At 51.3% G+C, this 19,202-nt stretch overlaps 1 protein-coding gene across 4 annotated transcripts in view; it reads right to left on the bottom strand.

Moving 5' to 3' along the window:
• Positions 1-19,202, bottom strand: part of efr3a (EFR3 homolog A (S. cerevisiae)) — an 82,572-nt gene that overhangs the window by 30,927 nt on the left and 32,443 nt on the right. For all 4 annotated transcript variants that reach the window (XM_030362652.1, XM_030362653.1, XM_030362654.1 and 1 more), the window contains exons 2-9: positions 17,622-17,698; positions 13,779-13,906; positions 12,688-12,838; positions 8,786-8,907; positions 7,497-7,646; positions 1,610-1,762; positions 1,128-1,206; positions 631-766 (exon numbers count right to left, since the gene is read on the bottom strand). In XM_030362652.1, the coding sequence (XP_030218512.1) occupies positions 631-766; positions 1,128-1,206; positions 1,610-1,762; positions 7,497-7,646; positions 8,786-8,907; positions 12,688-12,838; positions 13,779-13,906; positions 17,622-17,698 (996 nt within the window). The remainder of the gene's footprint in view (positions 1-630; positions 767-1,127; positions 1,207-1,609; positions 1,763-7,496; positions 7,647-8,785; positions 8,908-12,687; positions 12,839-13,778; positions 13,907-17,621; positions 17,699-19,202) is intronic.

The raw sequence follows: 19,202 nt of genomic DNA, 5'->3' as shown, positions 1-19,202 counted from the left end.
AGAGTTTCTTGTATTAATGCAGGCTCTATAGAGCTAGAGCGGTCAGAGTTTTTTGTATTAATGCATGCTCTATAGAGCTAGAGCGGTCAGAGTGTATTAATGCAGGCTCCATAGAGCTAGAGCGGTCCGAGTGAATTAATGCAGGCTCTGTAGAGCTAGAGCGGTCCGAGTGAATTAATGCAGGCTCTGTAGAGCTAGAGCGGTCAGAGTGTATTAATGCAGGCTCTATAGAGCTAGAGCGATCAGAGTGTATTAATGCAGGCTCTGTAGAGCTAGAGCGGTCAGAGTGTATTAATGCAGGCTCTATAGAGCTAGAGCGGTCAGAGTGTATTAATGCAGGCTCTGTAGAGCTAGAGCGGTCAGAGTGCTTTAGCTCTATAGAGCATGCATTAATACACTCGGACCGCTCTAGCTCTACAGAGCCTGCATTAATTCACTCGGACCGCTCTAGCTCTACAGAGCCTGCATTAATTCACTCGGACCGCTCTAGCTCTACAGAGCCTGCATTAATACACTCTGACTACTCTAGCTTGAGCGGTCAGAGTATATTAATGCAGGCTCTATAGAGCTAGAGGGGTCAGAGTGTATCAATGCAGGCTCTATAGAGCTAGAGCGGACAGAGTGACGTACCAACAGAGCCCTTGGCGGCGATGGCAACGGTTTCCAGCAGCACTTGGACGATGCCGGCGCGGACCCGGGGCGTGTTGCGGCCGTGGGTGTCCAGGTGGTTCAGTACCTGCTGGATCACATGGTGGGAGTGCTGCGCCTGGGGGGAGCACATACGTTGAGACGCAGTTCAGGGTTCGATCCCCGAGGTCTGCTGGCTCTAGGCCACCTGTATCTAAAAAAAGTCCCATTGGATAACGGCGTCTTGTGATTAGAGGTTGTGGGTTTGAGTCCCAATGTCTATAGTCCTACCAAAAATAGAATAAGAATAATATGGTAAAATAAATATATAATTATACAGCATAACGTTAAATAGGAAATATGCTTCTATTGACCTTGCAAAAAAGTTTGCGTATCACCAAACAACTCACAACTAGTGAGTTGTGTTTGCACGTGCACAGACACACAGACACACACACAGTTTGTGATTGGAGGCTGTGGGAGAGGGGGCGGGGCTTTACCTGGATGGAGTACATGATGATTCTGAAACAGGAAACGGCAAACTCGTTTGGGTCCCACAGGTGATGGTTGTCGAGGTGACTGCAGAGAAAAAGAACATGTCACTGTGTGCCCTGGTCAAGAAAGACAGGTAGACTGTGTGTGTGGGCGTCTGTGTCTGTGTCTGTGTGTGAACTCCCCAGAGTGAGTGAGTGTGTGATTGTGTGCGAGATTGTGAGTATGTGTGTGTGTGTGTGTGTGTGTGTGTGTGATTGAGAGTGAGTGAGATTGTGAGTAAGATTGTGACAGAGCAAGTGATTGTGAGTCATTCAGTCGGTCAGTCAATTAGTGAGTGCGATTGTGAGTGAGTGAGTATGTGTGGGATTGTGAGTGAGTGAGTATTTGTTTGATTGTGAGTGAGTGAACTCCCCAAAGTGAGTGAGTGAGTGAGTATGTGTGTGAGTAAGTGTGTGGTTGTGAGTGAGTGCGTGTGTAGTGAACCTACACCAGGACCGGTCTGACTGCGTTGTTCATGTTCCCGTACGCAGCGCGACCCAGCAGCTCTCTGAAGCAGCTCTCAGCCAGGACCACTGGGTCCTCCTGGTGGTCCGGGTCGGGCTCCTGGCCCCCCACCGAGGGGCTGGCGGGGTGCCCCACCCTGGGGGAGTGGGGGGGGGGGAGGGAGGGGGAGGGAGAGGGAGTGAGAGAGAGACAGAGAGAGAGAGAGATGAAGCGCGAGAGATTAATCAGATAGCATCTTAATTTTCCTTTAATCTATTTTCCGTTGTTGGAATAATAATTGATTTATGCACTATTACATTTTCAGCCCCAAATTTATTGGAAAGCACGTTCTCTTTGATCTACCATCAAAGAACATATGCCTAGCATAGCCTAGCATGTAGCTCTCTTCCCGTGTAGCCTAGCATCTAGCTCTCTTCGGGTCTAGCCAATTATGCCTCTACCTGCCTAGCCTAGCTTCTAGCTCTCCACCTGCCTAGCTTCTAGCCCTCCCCCTGCCTAGCTTCTAGCTCTCCCCCTGCCTAGCTTCTAGCTCTCCCCCTGCCTAGCTTCTAGCTCTCCCCCTGCCTAGCTTCTAGCTCTCCACCTGCCTAGCTTCTAGCCCTCCCCCTGCCTAGCTTCTAGCCCTCCACCTGCCTAGCTTCTAGCCCTCCCCCTGCCTAGCTTCTAGCTCTCCACCTGCCTAGCTTCTAGCCCTCCCCCTGCCTAGCTTCTAGCTCTCCCCCTGCCTAGCTTCTAGCTCTCCCCCTGCCTAGCTTCTAGATCTCCCCCTGCCTAGCTTCTAGATCTCCCCCTGCCTAGCTTCTAGCTCTCCACCTGCCTAGCTTCTAGCTCTCCACCTGCCTAGCTTCTAGCTCTTCACCTGCCTAGCTTTTAGCTCTCCACCTGCCTAGCTTCTAGCTCTCCACCTACCTAGCTTCTAGCTCTCCCCCTGCCTAGCTTCTAGCTCTGCCCCTGCCTAGCTTCTAGCTCTCCACCTACCCAGCTTCTAGCTCTCCACCTGCCTAGCTTTTAGCTCTCCACCTGGCTAGCTTTTAGCTCTCCACCAGCCTAGCTTCTAGCTCTCCACCTGCCTAGCTTCTAGCTCTCCACCTGCCTAGCTTTTAGCTCTCCACCTGCCTAGCTTTTAGCTCTCCACCTGCCTAGCCCACCATGTAGCTCCCCACCTGGCTAGCCTGCCTAGCCCTGCATTGAGCAGTGTGTGGCGTGGAGGTGGAGATCATAACATTACATAACGCTGTGTAACACTGAGAGCTAGCGTCTTTATGCCCTGGTGCCGAGCCATTAATTATTAGTGCCGTTAAGCCGAGCGAGATTCAGACTCTCTGCGTCGTCTGCCGGATCATGACAGGATGTCTGCTGTGGGGCTTCGGTACGGCAGTCCTAACTCATCCAATAACCTGAGCGTTCTATTTATAGCCTGCTCACAGCGCTGTGAATGAACCCACAGACACAGCTGGAGCCATCCCAGCCCGTCTGACTGCCAGCGTTCTGCGTGAGAGGTTCAGCTGGGGGTGTTATGGTGGAGGCACTCTACTGGTGACACTCTACTGGCGACACTCTACTGGTGACACTCTACTGGTGACACTCTACTTAAGAGATTCAGCTAGTAATGTTCTAGTGGTAGGATTCAGCTAGTAATATTCTAGTGGTAGAATTCAGGTGGTAATATCCTAGTGGTAGGATTCAGCTGGTAATATTCTAGTGGCAGAATTCAGGTGGTAATATCCTAGTGGTAGGATTCAGCTGGTAATATTCTAGTGGAAATGTTCTGGGGAAGATTTTTAGTGGAAATTTTCAGCTAGATACATTATTTTTGTAGCATTCTTGCGGGAATATTCTAAAGGGGGGAAAATCTAATGGGAATTTGGCTGAATATTTTTATGAATGAATTTACTTCTTGAAAAGAAATGAAGTACACAAATTCTTAACGCAAGCAGAATTTCTGGTCAAATCCAACATACCAGACTGTTAAAGTTAAACCATTCTGACTTCAAATGAAACAAACTATATACTGAACATCAACTTCGCTTCAACGTTAAATATTTTTTCAATGTCAGCCACATTACTTAAAACATTATGATCAAAACAAGAACGCACTTCTCGTTTAATTAAGCCCTAAACCCTTTTGTTAGAAATTCCCTCAACTCAACAGGACTCAAAGCATTCGCCAAGAATACTTATCAGAGCGACCACTTCAAACAGTTCTCCTGAGCACGGCCGCGGACGGGGAACGTCTTGAGAGCGCTGCGCTGAATCGGCTCCATCTGCGGTGTGTGCGGCTTCACTTTCATCCATCCTCACTAGGCTGCTAGTTCTCCCAGACACCGCTCCTCACGGAGAAGTCTCCCTGCTCTGCGTGTTTTATGCCCTTTTCATCTCGCTACGTCTGTCTGCCTGATACGCACTGATCGATTCACAGAGGAAGGATCGTCTATTCTGTGTGATGTTGTCCTTTCCATTTTGGGTGAAATCGTCTTGATGTTTTGAAGGCACGCAATGATGTAAAATAAATAAACAAATGATATTTCCCCTCAAATGTAATAATACTCAAGTAGCAAGTGTTTTTTGAAAATGTAAGGAGTAGAAAGTACAGATTTTGTGTTAAAATGTAGGGAGCAAAAGATAAAAGGTGTCAGGGTAAAGTACAGATACCTGAAAACTGTACTCAATTACGGTGACAACGTATTTGTACTTCGTCACTTCCCACCTCTGCCTAAAGCTGATGTCGTAGTTTACCAGGCAACATGGTAACAGATATCAATGATCCCATGATGCTGCTTCATAAATCTTTTCAAACCCAAAAAGAATGCCTTCCATAATGAATAATAACCCCAGTGGCCTCAGAGCGGGTCATGGAACCAGGGATTAGCTGGTGACACAGCAGCATTCCTGAATGGCCAAACATTGCCGCATATTGACGGCTTGGCTTCGACAGCACCTGGTGCGTTTCCATTTTCGGTTTATCGGACAAAACCGGACAGCCGAATATTGAATAGTTTCAGTTAATAAAAACCTTGTTGTTCCAGCAGTGACATGCAGACGTCAGGGAGGAAGAGTATGTTATTCTCTCGGGGGGGCTGGAGACGGATGGACGCCAGAGACCGGATGGTTCTGGTGCTCAGACCCCCGCTGAGACCACATCGATCAGGGCTAAGAAAAGATGCATCAAGCTGCTCTGCTTCTCTCTGGGCTGGGCGAACGAGCTAGATCTCCCTCTCCCTCTCGCTCTCTCCCTCCCTCTCACTCTCTCCCTCCCTCCCCTTCTCTCCCTCTCTCCCTCTCTCCCTCTCTCCTGAAAGTTGACCAGGAGCCTTTGAATTTACACAAACACCAAAGAGGATGTACCAGTCTTTTACTGGGGGATACTGGGAGCAGCCCAGTACAACCACGCTCTACAACTGATCCAGTTTTCTATCGGGCGCTGCCAGGGTTAGGGGTTTGATTCCGACCTGGAAGGATCCTTGGGAGCTAATGTCAGATATCTCTTGTGTTGGGAGGAGGGGTTCCACTGGGAACACTACACAGACCAAACTGAGTCTTCTTCCTGGGCGTACCGGGGTCTTGAAATGGTGCTCGGCACGGTGGGCCAGTTTGTCACATTGAGCGTTTAATTGCCTGCCGGTGGTCGTCATAGCGACAGACTGGCTCATTAAGCCCCAGACGTCTGAAACTGACCCTCGTTAAGAGGGGGGGGGGGGGGGGAATAACACGCTGCTGGTGGTGGTTCGTTTAACCGTTGATGTGAAGCTGGTCTCCACAGGAGAACAGCCCTGAAGAGGTTCATCTCAAAGACGTAGTCTACTGAAGAACACAGAACGGCAAGGACGGAACTTGAACCGTTCAGCCATTTCTAAGAAAGGGGAAGATGGTCTGGGAAACAGGACGGCTGCCAATCCTCCTGTCCTGAGGCTGATGGCCGCGCAAGCTGGGAGAGCTTGGAGGCTGAGGAGGCTGAGGGTGGAGGCTGAGGAGGCTGAGGGTGGAGGCTGAGGAGGCAGAGGGTGGAGGCTGAGGAGGCAGAGGGTGGAGGCGGAGGGTGGAGGCTGAGGAGGCAGAGGGTGGAGGCTGAGGAGGCAGAGGGTGGAGGCTGAGGAGGCAGAGGGTGGAGGCTGGGGAGGCTGAGGGTGGAGGCTGAGGAGGCTGAGGGTGGAGGCTGAGGAGGCAGGGGGTGGAGGCGGAGGGTGTAGGCTGAGGAGGCAGAGGGTGGAGGCTGGGGAGGCGGAAGGAAGCTGAGGGTGGAGGCGGAGGGTGGAGGCTGAGGAAGCTGAGGGTGGAGGCGGAGGGTGGAGGCTGAGGATGCTGAGGGTGGAGGCGGAGGGTGGAGGCTGAGGAGGCAGAGGGTGGAGGCTGAGGAGGCAGAGGGTGGAGGCTGGAGGCTGGGGAGGCGGAAGGAAGCTGAGGGTGGAGGCTGAGGATGCTGAGGGTGGAGGCGGAGGGTGAAGGCTGAGGGTGGAGGCTGAGGAGGCTGAGGGTGGAGGCGGAGGGTGAAGGCTGAGGGTGGAGGCTGAGGAGGCTGAGCGTGGAGGCGGAGGGTGAAGGCTGAGGGTGGAGGCTGAGGAGGCAGAGGGTGGAGGCTGGAGGCTGGGGAGGCGGAAGGAAGCTGAGGGTGGAGGCGGAGGGTGGAGGCTGAGGATGCTGAGGGTGAAGGCTGAGGGTGAAGGCTGAGGGTGGAGGCAGAGGAGGCAGAGGGTGGAGGCAGAGGAGGCAGAGGGTGGAGGCAGAGGATGGAGGCAGAGTTCTAGGTACAGAGACATTGAAGTCAGAGGGGGGGTTGGGATGGGTGGGGATTTGGGGGTGGCTCTAAAAATAGATGTGTGTTGACATGGAAACTACTTGGAGGATAAGGTGGGGAGGGGGAGGGGGGTTGGAGGAGGAATTAATAAAGGAATGATGGATGATGGGAGGGGAGGAGAACGCAGAGGAAGAGGCGGGTCCTCAAAGAGAAGGGAAAGGAGCAGAGAGTGACGCATGCAGGAGAAGAGCATCCACCCAGCACCCCCACCTCCCGACCCCTCCGTTCCCCAGGGAGCAGGCAGCCCTCCTGGGGTGAAACACCAGGGTTGGGCGCCCCGTCTCAGGTACCTGGGGCTGGGGATCCGGGGGGACAGAGGGGGATCTGGGGGAACCTAGGAGGGTCTAAGGGGGAGAACCAGACCGTGGCAGAGAATCTGGGCGTGAGGAATGAGGTGCGGGCAAGATGAGAAATAAACTGACAAACAAAGCCCAAAAGAAAGAAAGCTACAGGACTGGGATTAGGAGGTAGGGAAACGTGTGTGTGTGTGTGTGTGTATGTGTGTATGTGTGTATGTGTATGTGTATGTGTATGTGTGTGTGTGTGAGACACACAGAGAGGGATAAAGTGAGGAGAGAGATAGACCGGGACAGACAAACAGCGACAGTCAGACAGACAAGCAGCGACAATCAGTCAGTCAGTCAGACAGACAGACAAACACACAGAGAGATAGAGCGAGAGCGAGACAGAGACAGACGTACAGAGGAAAAAGGCTGTGACAGTATGACGGAGGCTGGGGTTTATTTAAAAAAAAGAAAGGATTAAAGATATATTCTGGGCTCCGGGCTGTGTTTGTGCTCGTGCATTTGCGCAAGCGTGCAGGTGGGTGTATGTGTGTGTTCGTGCGTATTTGTTTGCTCGGCAACAGGAAGTCGGACTGTCGCCATGACAGCCACAGGAAGCGCCATCTGTCTGGCACACGCTCAGACGGGTCCTGACGAGGCGCTACATCAAGGCGTTAAGGTACGGCAGCGCCGACCGCATTACGCGCGTTAGAGGCTTAGAAAATCACCATTTTTGCATAGGGAACCATTGGTTTAGGCGCGTAGATGCGTTAAAGAGGGACCATGTGGGCTACCTGTCGAGGTCTTGGGCGTCCTGCATGTTGAACAGCATGGAGGGGATCAGCTTGTCCATGTGCTGCGGCTCCCAGATGATGGCCTGCAGCTCGTCGTTCACCGTCTTCCTCACCACGCCCTGCAGGCCTCTGATACCCGCCACCCGGATCCTACAGACAGACAGAGAGAGAGAGAGAGACAGGTTCAGGCTCCCTCACCACGCCCTTCAGGCCCCGTGTATCCCGCCACCCAGATCCTACAGACTGACAGGTAGAAAGACAGACAGGGAGAGACAGAGAGAGAAGCAGGCAGACAGACAGACAGACAGACAGACAGACAGACAGACAGACAGACAGACAGACAGACAGACAGACAGACAGACAGACAGACAGACAGACAGACAGACAGACAGACAGACAGACAGACAGACAGACAGACAGACAGACAGACAGACAGACAGACAGACAGACAGACAGACAGACAGACAGACAGACAGACAGACAGACAGACAGACAGACAGACAGACAGACAGACAGACAGACAGACAGACAGACAGACAGACAGAGAGAGAGAGAGAGAGAGAGAGAGAGAGAGAGAGAGAGAGAGAGACCGGGAGAGAAGCAGACAGGGAGACAGACAGACAGGGAGAGAGAGAGAGAGAGACCGGGAGAGAAGCAGACAGGGAGACAGACAGACAGGGAGAGAGAGAGAGACCGGGAGAGAAGCAGACAGGGAGACAGACAGACAGGGAGAGAGAGAGAGAGAGAGAGACCGGGAGAGAAGCAGACAGGTAGACAGACAGACAGGGAGAGAGAGAGAGAGAGAGAGACCGGGAGAGAAGCAGACAGGGAGACAGACAGACAGGGAGAGAGAGAGAGACTGGTCGAGAGAAAGACCGACAGGGAGAGACAGACAGACAGACAGGTCGAATGACAGCGACGAACAGAGGGACAGACAGGTCGAGAGAGACAACCAGGTAAAGAGAGAGAGACAGACAGACTGAGAGAGAGACAGACAGACTGAGAGATAGACAGACAGACAGGGAGAGAGAGACAGACTGACTGACGAAAAACCAATGTTCCATCCGTACAGGAGCCAGATGCTCCTCCCTGCTCCATTACATCCAAACCAATAGCAGTTCATCTCCAAACTAATGAACTAACTAATTAACTCATCATCTACAAACCACATGAATACAGGTAGCTCGCGTCGTTAGCCCTGACCAATGAGGAGAGAGGGAATGATCCCCCAAGGCCTGGCTGTGGTGTGGAGGGAGTGCATGTGTATGTGTGTGTGTGTGTGTGTGTACCTGGAGCGTGTCTCGGGCTCCTCGTGCATGGAGTGGCACATGGCGCTGAACTGGGACACGAAGAAGTCGTAGCGCCGGTGGTACGAGGGCGTGTCCTCCTCGATGTTGGCGAACTTCACAAACTGTGGGGACGAGAGAGACGCGCTCTGATTGATGGGGCGGCCGACCTGGTTGGTATGCTAATGCTCTCACACTAGCATCCTCCATCCCCAGACCCCAGTTAGCCTGGTGAGCTCTTTAAAAACGGCCCAGAGGGCTTCTGTGACCGTTTCACCGTGGATGATTGGATTAAAACTAAAATCCAACCGAGCAATTTGAATATGTTGCAGTACGACATAATTTCCTGTCCTTTCCCTGCACCTCTGCATCGGAAGGCAGGGATTGAAATGTTTTCATGGAGCTCAGACCAACTGGTTTGTGTGTGTGTGTGTGTGTGTGTCTGTGTGGGACTGTGTGTGTGTCTGTATGTGTCTCTGTGTGTGCGTGTCTGTCTGTCTGTGTGTGTGTGTGCATGTCTGTGTGCGTGTGCGTCTGTCTGTCTGTCTGTGTGTGTGTGTCTGTGTGCGCAGAGCTGATAACCATTCGTCATGTTAATTCTCCCCACCCCCAGCATTCAGATTTAAACAGCCTTAACGGCCCGGATTTTAATTAGCGCGGGCATAAAGCACCGGTGTCAAACGCTGAATGCAGCAGACACTCAGAGGAGACATCAGCTTGCTAGTGGCGGCGGCGGCGGCTGTGGTGCTGGAAATAGACCTCACCCCCCCCCCTCCCTAATGGAAGCCCCCACAAAGGCCGCCCCGGATCCAAAACCCCGCTTTTGTCGTCCAACGGCGAGAAACGTTTTGCCTGCGGTCCCCTCCAAGCCCCCCAACGCGCCCGGCGTCTCACGGGGGTCAAGGAGACGGGCACGCCAAACAGACGCGAGAGAGGAGAACCCGACAGGAGAGGGGAGAGGAGAACCCGACAGGAGAGGAGAACCCGACAGGAGAGGGGAGAGGGGAACCCGACAGGAGAGGGGAACCCGACAGGAGAGGGGAACCCGACAGGAGAGGAGAGGAGAACCTGACTGGAGAGGGGAGAGGAGAACCCGACAGGAGAGGGGAGAGGAGAGAGGAGAACCCGACAGGAGAGGAGAGAGGAGAACCCGACAGGAGAGGGGAGAGGAGAACCCGACAGGAGAGGGGAGAGGGGAACCCGACAGGAGAGGAGAACCCAACAGGAGAGGGGAGAGGGGAATCCGACAGGGGAGGGGAGAGGAGAACCCGACAGGAGAGGGGAGAGGAGAGAGGAGAACCCGTCAGGAGAGGGGAACCCGACAGGAGAGGAGAGAGGAGAACCCGACAGGAGAGGGGAGAGGAGAACCCGACAGGAGAGGGGAGAGGAGAACCCGACAGGAGAGGGGAGAGGAGAATCCGACAGGAGAGGGGAGAGGAGAATCCGACAGGAGAGGGGAGAGGAGAACCCGACAGGAGAGGGGAGAGGAGAACCCGACAGGAGAGGGGAGAGGAGAACCCGACAGGAGAGGGGAGAGGAGAACCCGACAGGAGAGGGGAACCCGACAGGAGAGGGGAGAGGGGAACCCGACAGGAGAGGGGAGAGGGGAACCCGACAGGAGAGGGGAGAGGGGAACCCGACAGGAGAGGGGAGAGGAGAATCCGACAGGAGAGGGGAGAGGAGAACCCGACAGGAGAGGAGAGAGGAGAACCCGACAGGAGGGGAGACGAGAACCCGACAGGAGAGGGGAGAGGAGAACCCGACAGGCGAGGGGAGATGAGAACCCGTCAGGAGGGGAGAAGAGAACCCGACAGGAGGGGAGAGGAGAACCCTTCAGCGCGGCCTCCCCCGCTGAAGGTCCTGCCCGCTCCGACATCAGAGGAAGAGGGAGAGGAAGAGGGGGACGGCGTGGGCCCAGATCAACGTCGGTTCACAGCCCGCCATCAGAGCGTTTTTGTGGGACCTCAACGTGACTTTGACCGAACAGAACAGAGTGGACAAAGAGGAGCAGAGGAGAAACATCCTGGCCTGCAGGATGGACCAGTCCAGACAAGATGGAGGACGGATTGTTTGAGCTCCGATCTAATCATGCAAATAAGGCCGAGTGGCGGGGAAATGGCCTTCATATGTCACAGATGCCTTCTAGCGACCAGGCTCCGTGGATGAGTGTGTGTGTGTGTGCTAATTTCAACGTGACACAGACAGACACTGTGTGTGTGTGTTCGTGTTCGTTCGTGCGCGTGTGTGTGTGTGTTCGTGTGTGTGTGTGCGTGTGTGTGCGCCTTACATCACCGTGACACACTATGCGTTGCTAATAAAATGCCCACCTCCCTGGGGGGCTTTTCTGAAAGCCCAATTAAAGGAGAGGGAGATGTGTCATAGAGGAGTAAGAGACATAAGAGGAGGAGTAGGAGACATTAGAGGAGGAGTAGGAGACATTAGAGGAGGAGTAGGAGACATTAGAGGAGGAGTAGGACACTAAAGAGGAGGAGGAGACATCAGGAGGAGGAGGAGGTTTGTCCATTAAAATAAGCTAGTAGGATAGCACGCCAGCTAGCCACTACTGCTAGCTGCTAGCCCCCATTCGCAAGGAACTAGCTCGACCTTCTCCAAGGACGGCCCACACCGGGAGGGGAGAGCGCTTATCCGGACGGCCATCTTGTTAACAAACCAGCTGGAGCAAGGGAGGAGAAGACGGAGAGAGGCAGCACGACGTGTGTGCCTTCACCCCGAGACGGTAAACACTGCACCGCGCCCGAGGGGGTCAATCTCTGCTCCACGCAACGGCAGGGGAGGAGCGCCGCGGATCAAAGGGAGGCGCCGAGGGGGGCCGGCCCATCGACAGGCGCCCTCACCTCACGACTACCGCGCCAGCCAATCACAGAGGGGGACCCGGCAGCGTGGGAGGGGGTCACACTCGAGGGCCGTGACGCGCTCAGTCCGACGGCGGAGTCGTAACTCGCCTCTCCGTCTCAGATGTTTGATCGTTTGCGTCAGCGACTCGGTTCACAGACGAGAAGAGAACAAGACGAGTAGGTAGTTTAGCTTCTTTCCAATCATAGGGTGCTTTAGACGTTATTTTCACTGTATACGTATTGCATACTCACATGTTGATAATACAACATATAAATAGCATTAACAACATGTTTCCCCTGGCTGGTTTCGCCCCGTGAAGACCCAGGTCGTTCAGGACCACAGCCTCGCTGGGAGGAGCCCTGAATGCTCCTGTTTAGCGCGGCCGACTCCAACTCATGAAGAACACTTCATCATCACAATACACACCCCTACGCACGCACGCACGCACACACACACACACACACACACCTTCCTCTGCCAGGCTGTAAACTCCTCCTAAAGTCAGGATAGGTCTGGGAGCTTCATTTAATTAGCACAGCTCCCAGCTAACGGCAACAGCACACTAATCCCCCGCTGTCTCCCAAACCCATGAACCACCTCCTCCGCCACCACCTTCTACTCCCTCCCAACCCCATGCACCACCAATCCACATCCTCCACCACCTTTTACACCCTCCCAAACCCATCAACCAGTATGTAATAGTATGCGGTAGTATGCGGTAGAATGAATTAGTATGTGGCAATATAGGTATAAGGAGGGGAACATGCCGAGTTGCTGGGTAGTAGTATGTATTAATATGTGTATAGGTATAAGGAGGGGGTACGTACTGAGTTGGTATGTAGCAGTATTTATTAGTATGTAGCAGTATAGATAGAGGGAGGGGTACGTACTGAGTTGGTATGTAGTAGTATGTAGCAGTATAGATAGAGGGAGGGGTACGTACTGAGTTGGTATGTAGTAGTATGGAGCAGTATAGATAGAGGGAGGGGTACGTACTGAGTTGGTATGTAGTAGTATGGAGCAGTATAGATAGAGGGAGGGGTACGTACCGAGTTGGTGCCTAGGACCTGCAGGTCTGGCTCCCGGGACTCCAGCAGCTTTGCCACCATGTGGAGGAAGCTCTCCACGAAGGGCTTGATGCTCTGGGAGTGGCAAGCCATCAGCAGCTGGTCCAGGGCCTCCATGGCAATCACCACGTTCCTGGAGACGGATGGGGGTCAGTCTCAGGGAGCACAGGCTCAGGTTAGCTCTGCTAACTAGTTCTAATCATGGTGAACTGGGAACATAAACATGGGTAAGAGTGGACTGACTGTATGCTGGCCTGTGTGGGCGAGGGACACTGACATTGAACAGGGGGAGACATCGCTCAGAGAGACCTCCCTCCCTCTCCCTCTCCCTCCCTCCCCATTAATAAAACATCCATCATTTCTTGCCAGTATTGATTGTGGGTTCCCTGGAGTCAGTCCATTCAAGAGACGCCGCTCCTTGTTTCTATCTTACGGTTTGAGTCCCGTCGTCCACCAGGCCTGTTCTGCCCCAACACCAGAATTCTCCCCCAAAACAACAAGAGCCCCTTCAACCAGTCAGACTCCACGTCGTCCTGTACCGTGTTAGGGGTACTACGGCAGTACCGGGGTACTATGGGAGTACTACATGTACTGTAGGTAAGTACCATGTTAGTTCTCTGGTACTATGGTAGTACTGTGGAACTATGCCAGTACTATGTGTTTCAGAAACGTTCAGTATACTATTTACTATGTTCCTACTGTGGTACTTTGTGTTTCAGTAGGTACTATGCGAGTACTTTAGGTGGGTACCATATTAGTACTGTGGTACTATGTGTTTCAGTATGTACTATGCGAGTACTGTAGGTACCATATTAGTACTGTGGTACTATGCCAGTACTATGCGTTTCAGTATGTACTATGCGAGTACTGTAGGTACCATATTAGTACTGTGGTACTATGCCAGTACTATAGGTTTCAGTACCATGTTAGTACTGTGTTACTATGACAGTACTATTTTTCAGTTTTTAGCACTGTATGCAGGGTGGTACTATGCCAGTACTGTGTGGTTCAGTTCTATGTTAGTACTGTGTGCAGGGCGGTACTGTGTCAGGAGGGGTCAGAGGTCAGCTCACCCGTAGCGGTGGCGGACCACGTCCCGGCTCAGCCTCTCTGCCAGGTAGGCCCCGATGCGGTCCAGCTTCTCCGGCGCCGAAACGGCGTAGAAGGTCAGCTTCTCCATGTCCGACTTACTCAACCCGTCCTGTTGGGGACACGTGGGTCAGAGGTCACCTCTCTGCGGCGTCCGCTTCGAGCTCTACCTGCCTCTCTCGCCGGTTCCCTCTGCCTCCAACTCTGTTTCCATCTATCTGCCTCCAACTCTCTCTGTTTCTATCTGCCTCTAACTCTGTTTCTCTCTATCTGCCTCTAACTCTTTTTCTCTCTATCTGCCTCTAACTCTGTTTCTCTCTATCTGCCTCTAACTCTTTTTCTCTCTATCTGCCTCTAACTCTGTTTCTCTCTATCTTCCTCTGACTCTGTTTCTATCTGCCTCTAACTCTTTCCATCACCCCTTTCCTTCCCCCTCCCTCTCTCTCTCTCCCTCAGCGTCTATCTGTCTAATTCTAGCCCTAGATCTGCTCTCCCCATCTCCCCCTCCCACAGCCTCTCTCCCTGCCTCAGCCTCTCTTTCTAATTCTATCGCTCCATCTGCTGCCCCTAAAAGTGTGTGCTTGTGTCGCTCCGTCTCTCTCCACATTTAGTTCTGTCTCTCTCTACGGGTGTCTCTGCCCCTCGCTCTCTGTAGCTCTGTATCTTTGTCTCTCTCTCTCATTCTCTCTGCTCCTGTCTCCATCTCTCTCTCAGTATCCCCTGAAGTATTTGCCTTGCTGTCTCAGCCAACATATCTCCAGCTGTAACCTGTTTTTTTCCATCTTTGTCCATCTGTCTTTGACTCCCACTCTGCTCATCTTCTGTCATTCCCCATCCCTCTGTCTCTTTATTTCTGTTATTGGCTCTCTCTGTCTCTCCATCTCCATGTCGCTCTCTCTTGCTCACTACTAATGTCACCCTCTCTCTAACCATCACCATCTCACTCCTAATGTCACCCTCTCTCTAACCATCACCTTCTCACTCCTAATGTCACACTCTCTCTTACCAGCTCCATCTCACTCCTAATGTCACCCTCTCTCTTACCAGCTCCATCTCACTCCTAATTACACCCTCTCTCTTACTGTCTCCATCTCACCCTTAATTTCACTCTCCCTCTTACTATATCCATCTCACTCCTAAGGTCAATCTCTCTCTTACTGTCTCGATCTCAATCCTAATATCACTCTTACGGTCTCCATCTCACGCATAATGTCACTCTTACTATCTGCATCTCACTCTTAATGTCATTCTCTTACTGCCTCCATCTCACTCTTAATGTCATTCTCTTACTGCCTCCATCTCACTCTTAATGTCACTCTCTTACCGCCTCCATCTCCCTCCTAATGTCACTTTTCTTTCCGACTATCCATCTCAGTCTTTACGTTACTCTCTTACTGTCTGCAGCAGTGTGTCCACCAGTTGGTGGACACTGGCCCTTTCAACCAGGTCACATGTGATATCACTTTATTTGACTTGCTTCAAACAACTGAAGAATTAGCTCATTACTGAACATATCTTGACATCAACTTAATCCAACACACACACTGCGTCTCATTAACTCGTGTGACTGCTCCTATTCCAGTTATTATAGCAGTGTGATGAATTCTGTTAATTAACTTTAGCTCTACTTATTTGATTTATTTCATCGGCCCACAATACGCACATTATGAGGCTCGGTGCTGAATAATGCTCATGAAATCAGTTCTCCCCTTAAACACAGCGCCGAACACACACACACACACACACACACACACACACACACACACACACACACACACACACACACACACACACACACACACACACACACACACACACACACACACACACACACACACACACACACACACACACACACACGACTTGGGTTTGGAAGCATTCAAAGTTCCAGGCGTAACTTTAATACATACATTTAATTTTGGCCTCAAAATGTAATTAGCATTTCGATTTGATACAGGCTCACTTAGGAATTCCGTTTGATTCCAAGGTAGGTTAACACAACCATTTCAGCCCCAGCTATATCTGATCCTGTTCACACAGTCAACTGTCAATCATTCTTTAAAAAATGTTCCCAATCAAAATAAACCCCCCACTGTTTCTTAAAGATTTAAAGTAGGGCTGTCAGTTAAACGCGTTATTAACGTCATTAACGCAAACCAATTTTAACGACGTTAATTTTTTTATCGCGCAATTAACGCAAATTCATATTTGAAAAAAAAAATATTTTTTTTTTTTTTTGTCTCAAAACAAAGAAGCAGTAGCCTGACTGCTATGTTCAAGGCAGTATGTTTGTATGTTCATCGTTTAATTGCACTATAGGCTTTTTTTTGTATCTTCCTGCTTTGATCAGTATATGCCAATGTTGTTATCAATAAAAAAACATTTGCACTAGGCAAGCCGATGCACTTCTCCATGTCGATAAGAGCATTAAAATGAGAACAATTAATGGGAAAAATAAATCAAGGGATATTTAGCATAGAAAAAAGATTTGCGATTAATCGCGATTAATCAGAGTTAACTATGACATTAATGCGATTAATCACGATTAAAAAATGTAATCGCTTGACAGCCCTAATTTAAAGCCATTGAATACCGTGTTTCGGGGCAATCGAAACACACAATTCCAAGAGACAAGCGCGGGTGTTTGAAAGCAGGGCTGACGTCTCGTCACAGGGGCCAGAGGGAGGAAGATGAAGCCATTTTGAGGACCCCCCCCCCCCAGAGACAGAGCTCTGCTGAGCTCTAGACTGGTAATAATTAAATGGACAAGGTCAGGATCAGCCGAGCGGAACCGGGTCCCTCTCCACCTGCCGGCTGACAGCAAGGGACCCCCTCCACCCCCCCTCCAGAACCTACCGCTCAGATCCATCAGACAGGTGCGTCAGTGTTGCCAGATTGGTCGGGAAATCTGTCCCAACCTGGCAACCCTGTCTGTAGCGCACTGCTCACACACCCTCACACATCCCTCATGCACACACCTCCCTCATGCACACATCTCCCTCACGCACACACCTCAACACTGAGGGGTGTGAGGGGGGGGAGGGCGGGAGAGGAGTCTCTTTGCTACGCTGCGCGACGCTAGCACTTAGCAAGGTCATTAGCGGAGGTTGATTGGAAGGCTGACGGTACGTGGTTGTGTGTGTGTGGGGGGGGAGTTATGTGTTGTTAATGTGATGTCGATGTTAATGATCCGAGATCCCTCAGCTCGTTAAGGCTTCAGGGACCAGTATGACAGTCCAATTATCTTAACGCCACAGCTAATATCTCTCTCTCTCTATATATATATATATATATATATATATATAATTATAAATATGCTTCCCCACAACAACATCTTTGTGTGTATTTTGATACTGAAAATCCAATCATGGTTTTGTAGAATGAAGGTTTTGTCGCTCAGCACCATTGACAGCTCATTAAGGAGCTGTTCACAAAGAGAAACGAACAAAAAGAACGCGCTTGTTATGATTCTGATGTATGATTGAGCAAAACATGGCAACACAAACTGTAGCGGTCACGTGTAACTGTAAAGCATGTGTAGCATACTAGCATGCGTATCATGATCATTATTGAAGTTATCGTCGCTTATGAATATAAAAGACACACGCTACTATACTCAATACTGTTAGTATTTACTCATAAAAGTATTTGGTACATCACTCAAATCTTTTCTTCCAAGAGTGTGCCTTTCCATGTATGACTTTGGACGTTGGATTGGTTCTGTGGATCAGGTCCTGGACTGTGAAATGAACCACCCAGTCCCAGGCCCACACATTGGGGTACAAACAGACGTGGCTCTTAACAGGGGTTCACCAGTGGTTACTTACTTTGGGGTCTTCTGGGAAGATGTTGTCTACCAGGCGCTTGTAGCGGGGCCTCAGGGGCCCGCAGCACCCACACACTCCTGAAACAGACAGACACACACAGGTCATCAGGGAGGCTCCGCCCCGCTGTGCACATCAGGTAATAACCCAGCGCACCCGCACCACCAGCTGAGACGGGAAGGGCTCTTTGAGACATTCACAGGATTAGATGACATTATCCGAGTTGCAGGTTCAAATCCCGACTCCACACTCATCTGGTGCAGTGTAGAGTGCATGCTAGTTAACTACTTACTAGCCATATGGCTTTCAGCAGGACACATAGGGGTTTAAGATCGGGACTGTACCACACGGTTTTAACCGGCAACCCCAGGCCTGGAAGATGAATTCCCTGACCACCCTTCATGCTCAATGAACATCGATCAATTATACCAAGGCCAGTTCACAAGCACAAGTTCTCTGCTCCTCGGACAATCAATACTTCTTTCCCGTATAGATTCAAACGTACATTTCATCTTCTAATTAAAAGAGTGTGTTGGACTAACACAGGTCTGGTTTCCCATGCAGGCAGAGACAGTGGGTACTTGCAGTCAGTGTCTGTCTTTCTGTCTGTGTGTGTGTGTGTAAATGCTGTCAGTGTGAGTGCGTTCATGCAGTCAGTGTGTGTGGGCGTGTGTGTACATATTGTCAGTGTCAGTATGTGTGTTAATAAATAAATGATGTCAGTGTGTGCGTGTGTGCTTTCGCATGTGCGTGCTCGTGTGTTATGCCGTCAGTGTTGTGTGTGAATACATGCAGTCAGTGTGTGTGTGTTGGTACATAGATTCTGTCAGTGTGCTTGTGTGTGTGCGTGCGTGTGCTAGTGTGCGTGCGGGTACATGCCTTCAGTGTGTGTGTGTGAATACATGCCGTCAGTGTATGTTTGAGAACATGCTGTCAGTGTATGAGTGTGTGCGTAGTGCGTACATGCTTTCAGTGTGTGTGTGTGGGTGGATGACCTAGCTGCAAGCCCTCCCCCACCCCCCCTATTCCCAGCGGATCGGCCCATCTTCCATGAGACTTTCATTCCGTTAGAGGAAGCAGCCAGTCAGGGTTAAAGGTCACCCAGGATCTCCGGCTAGCTGACAGAATCGATGGAGCCACGCTAGTTAGCTTAACACACTCTACTGTGGCCCCGAGACGGATGGACTGGCGCACAAGACCACAGAGAGACAGACATATGGGCAGACAGACAGACGGACAGGCCAGCCAACAGACAGACAGACAGACAGATAGGCAGAGATGGACAGACAGGCAGGCAGGGAGACGGACAGGCGGGCAGACATTCAGGCGCAAAGATTGAGCCACCAGCCAGCAAATATCGATGCACTACTGTCACACAGACAGACAGGGAGACAAGCGGACACATTCCATTAAACCCGACTATTCCCCAAAAAAAAGAAACGCTTTCCGATCCTCGTCGCTATTAATTGAAGGAATAATTGCCAGTCAGTGCTCCAGCGATGACAGACTGATGAGGAAGTCAAGGAACAGGAACACTGGAGACATAATGTTCCTTCTGTTCCTCAGGGACCCCAGATGGAGGTG

The sequence above is a fragment of the Gadus morhua genome, chromosome 8 (genome assembly GCF_902167405.1).
Source record: "Gadus morhua chromosome 8, gadMor3.0, whole genome shotgun sequence".
Lineage (NCBI taxonomy): Eukaryota > Metazoa > Chordata > Actinopteri > Gadiformes > Gadidae > Gadus > Gadus morhua.
The sequence above is the reverse complement of the archived record's forward strand: the minus strand, read 5'-3'. Positions and strand labels throughout refer to the sequence as shown.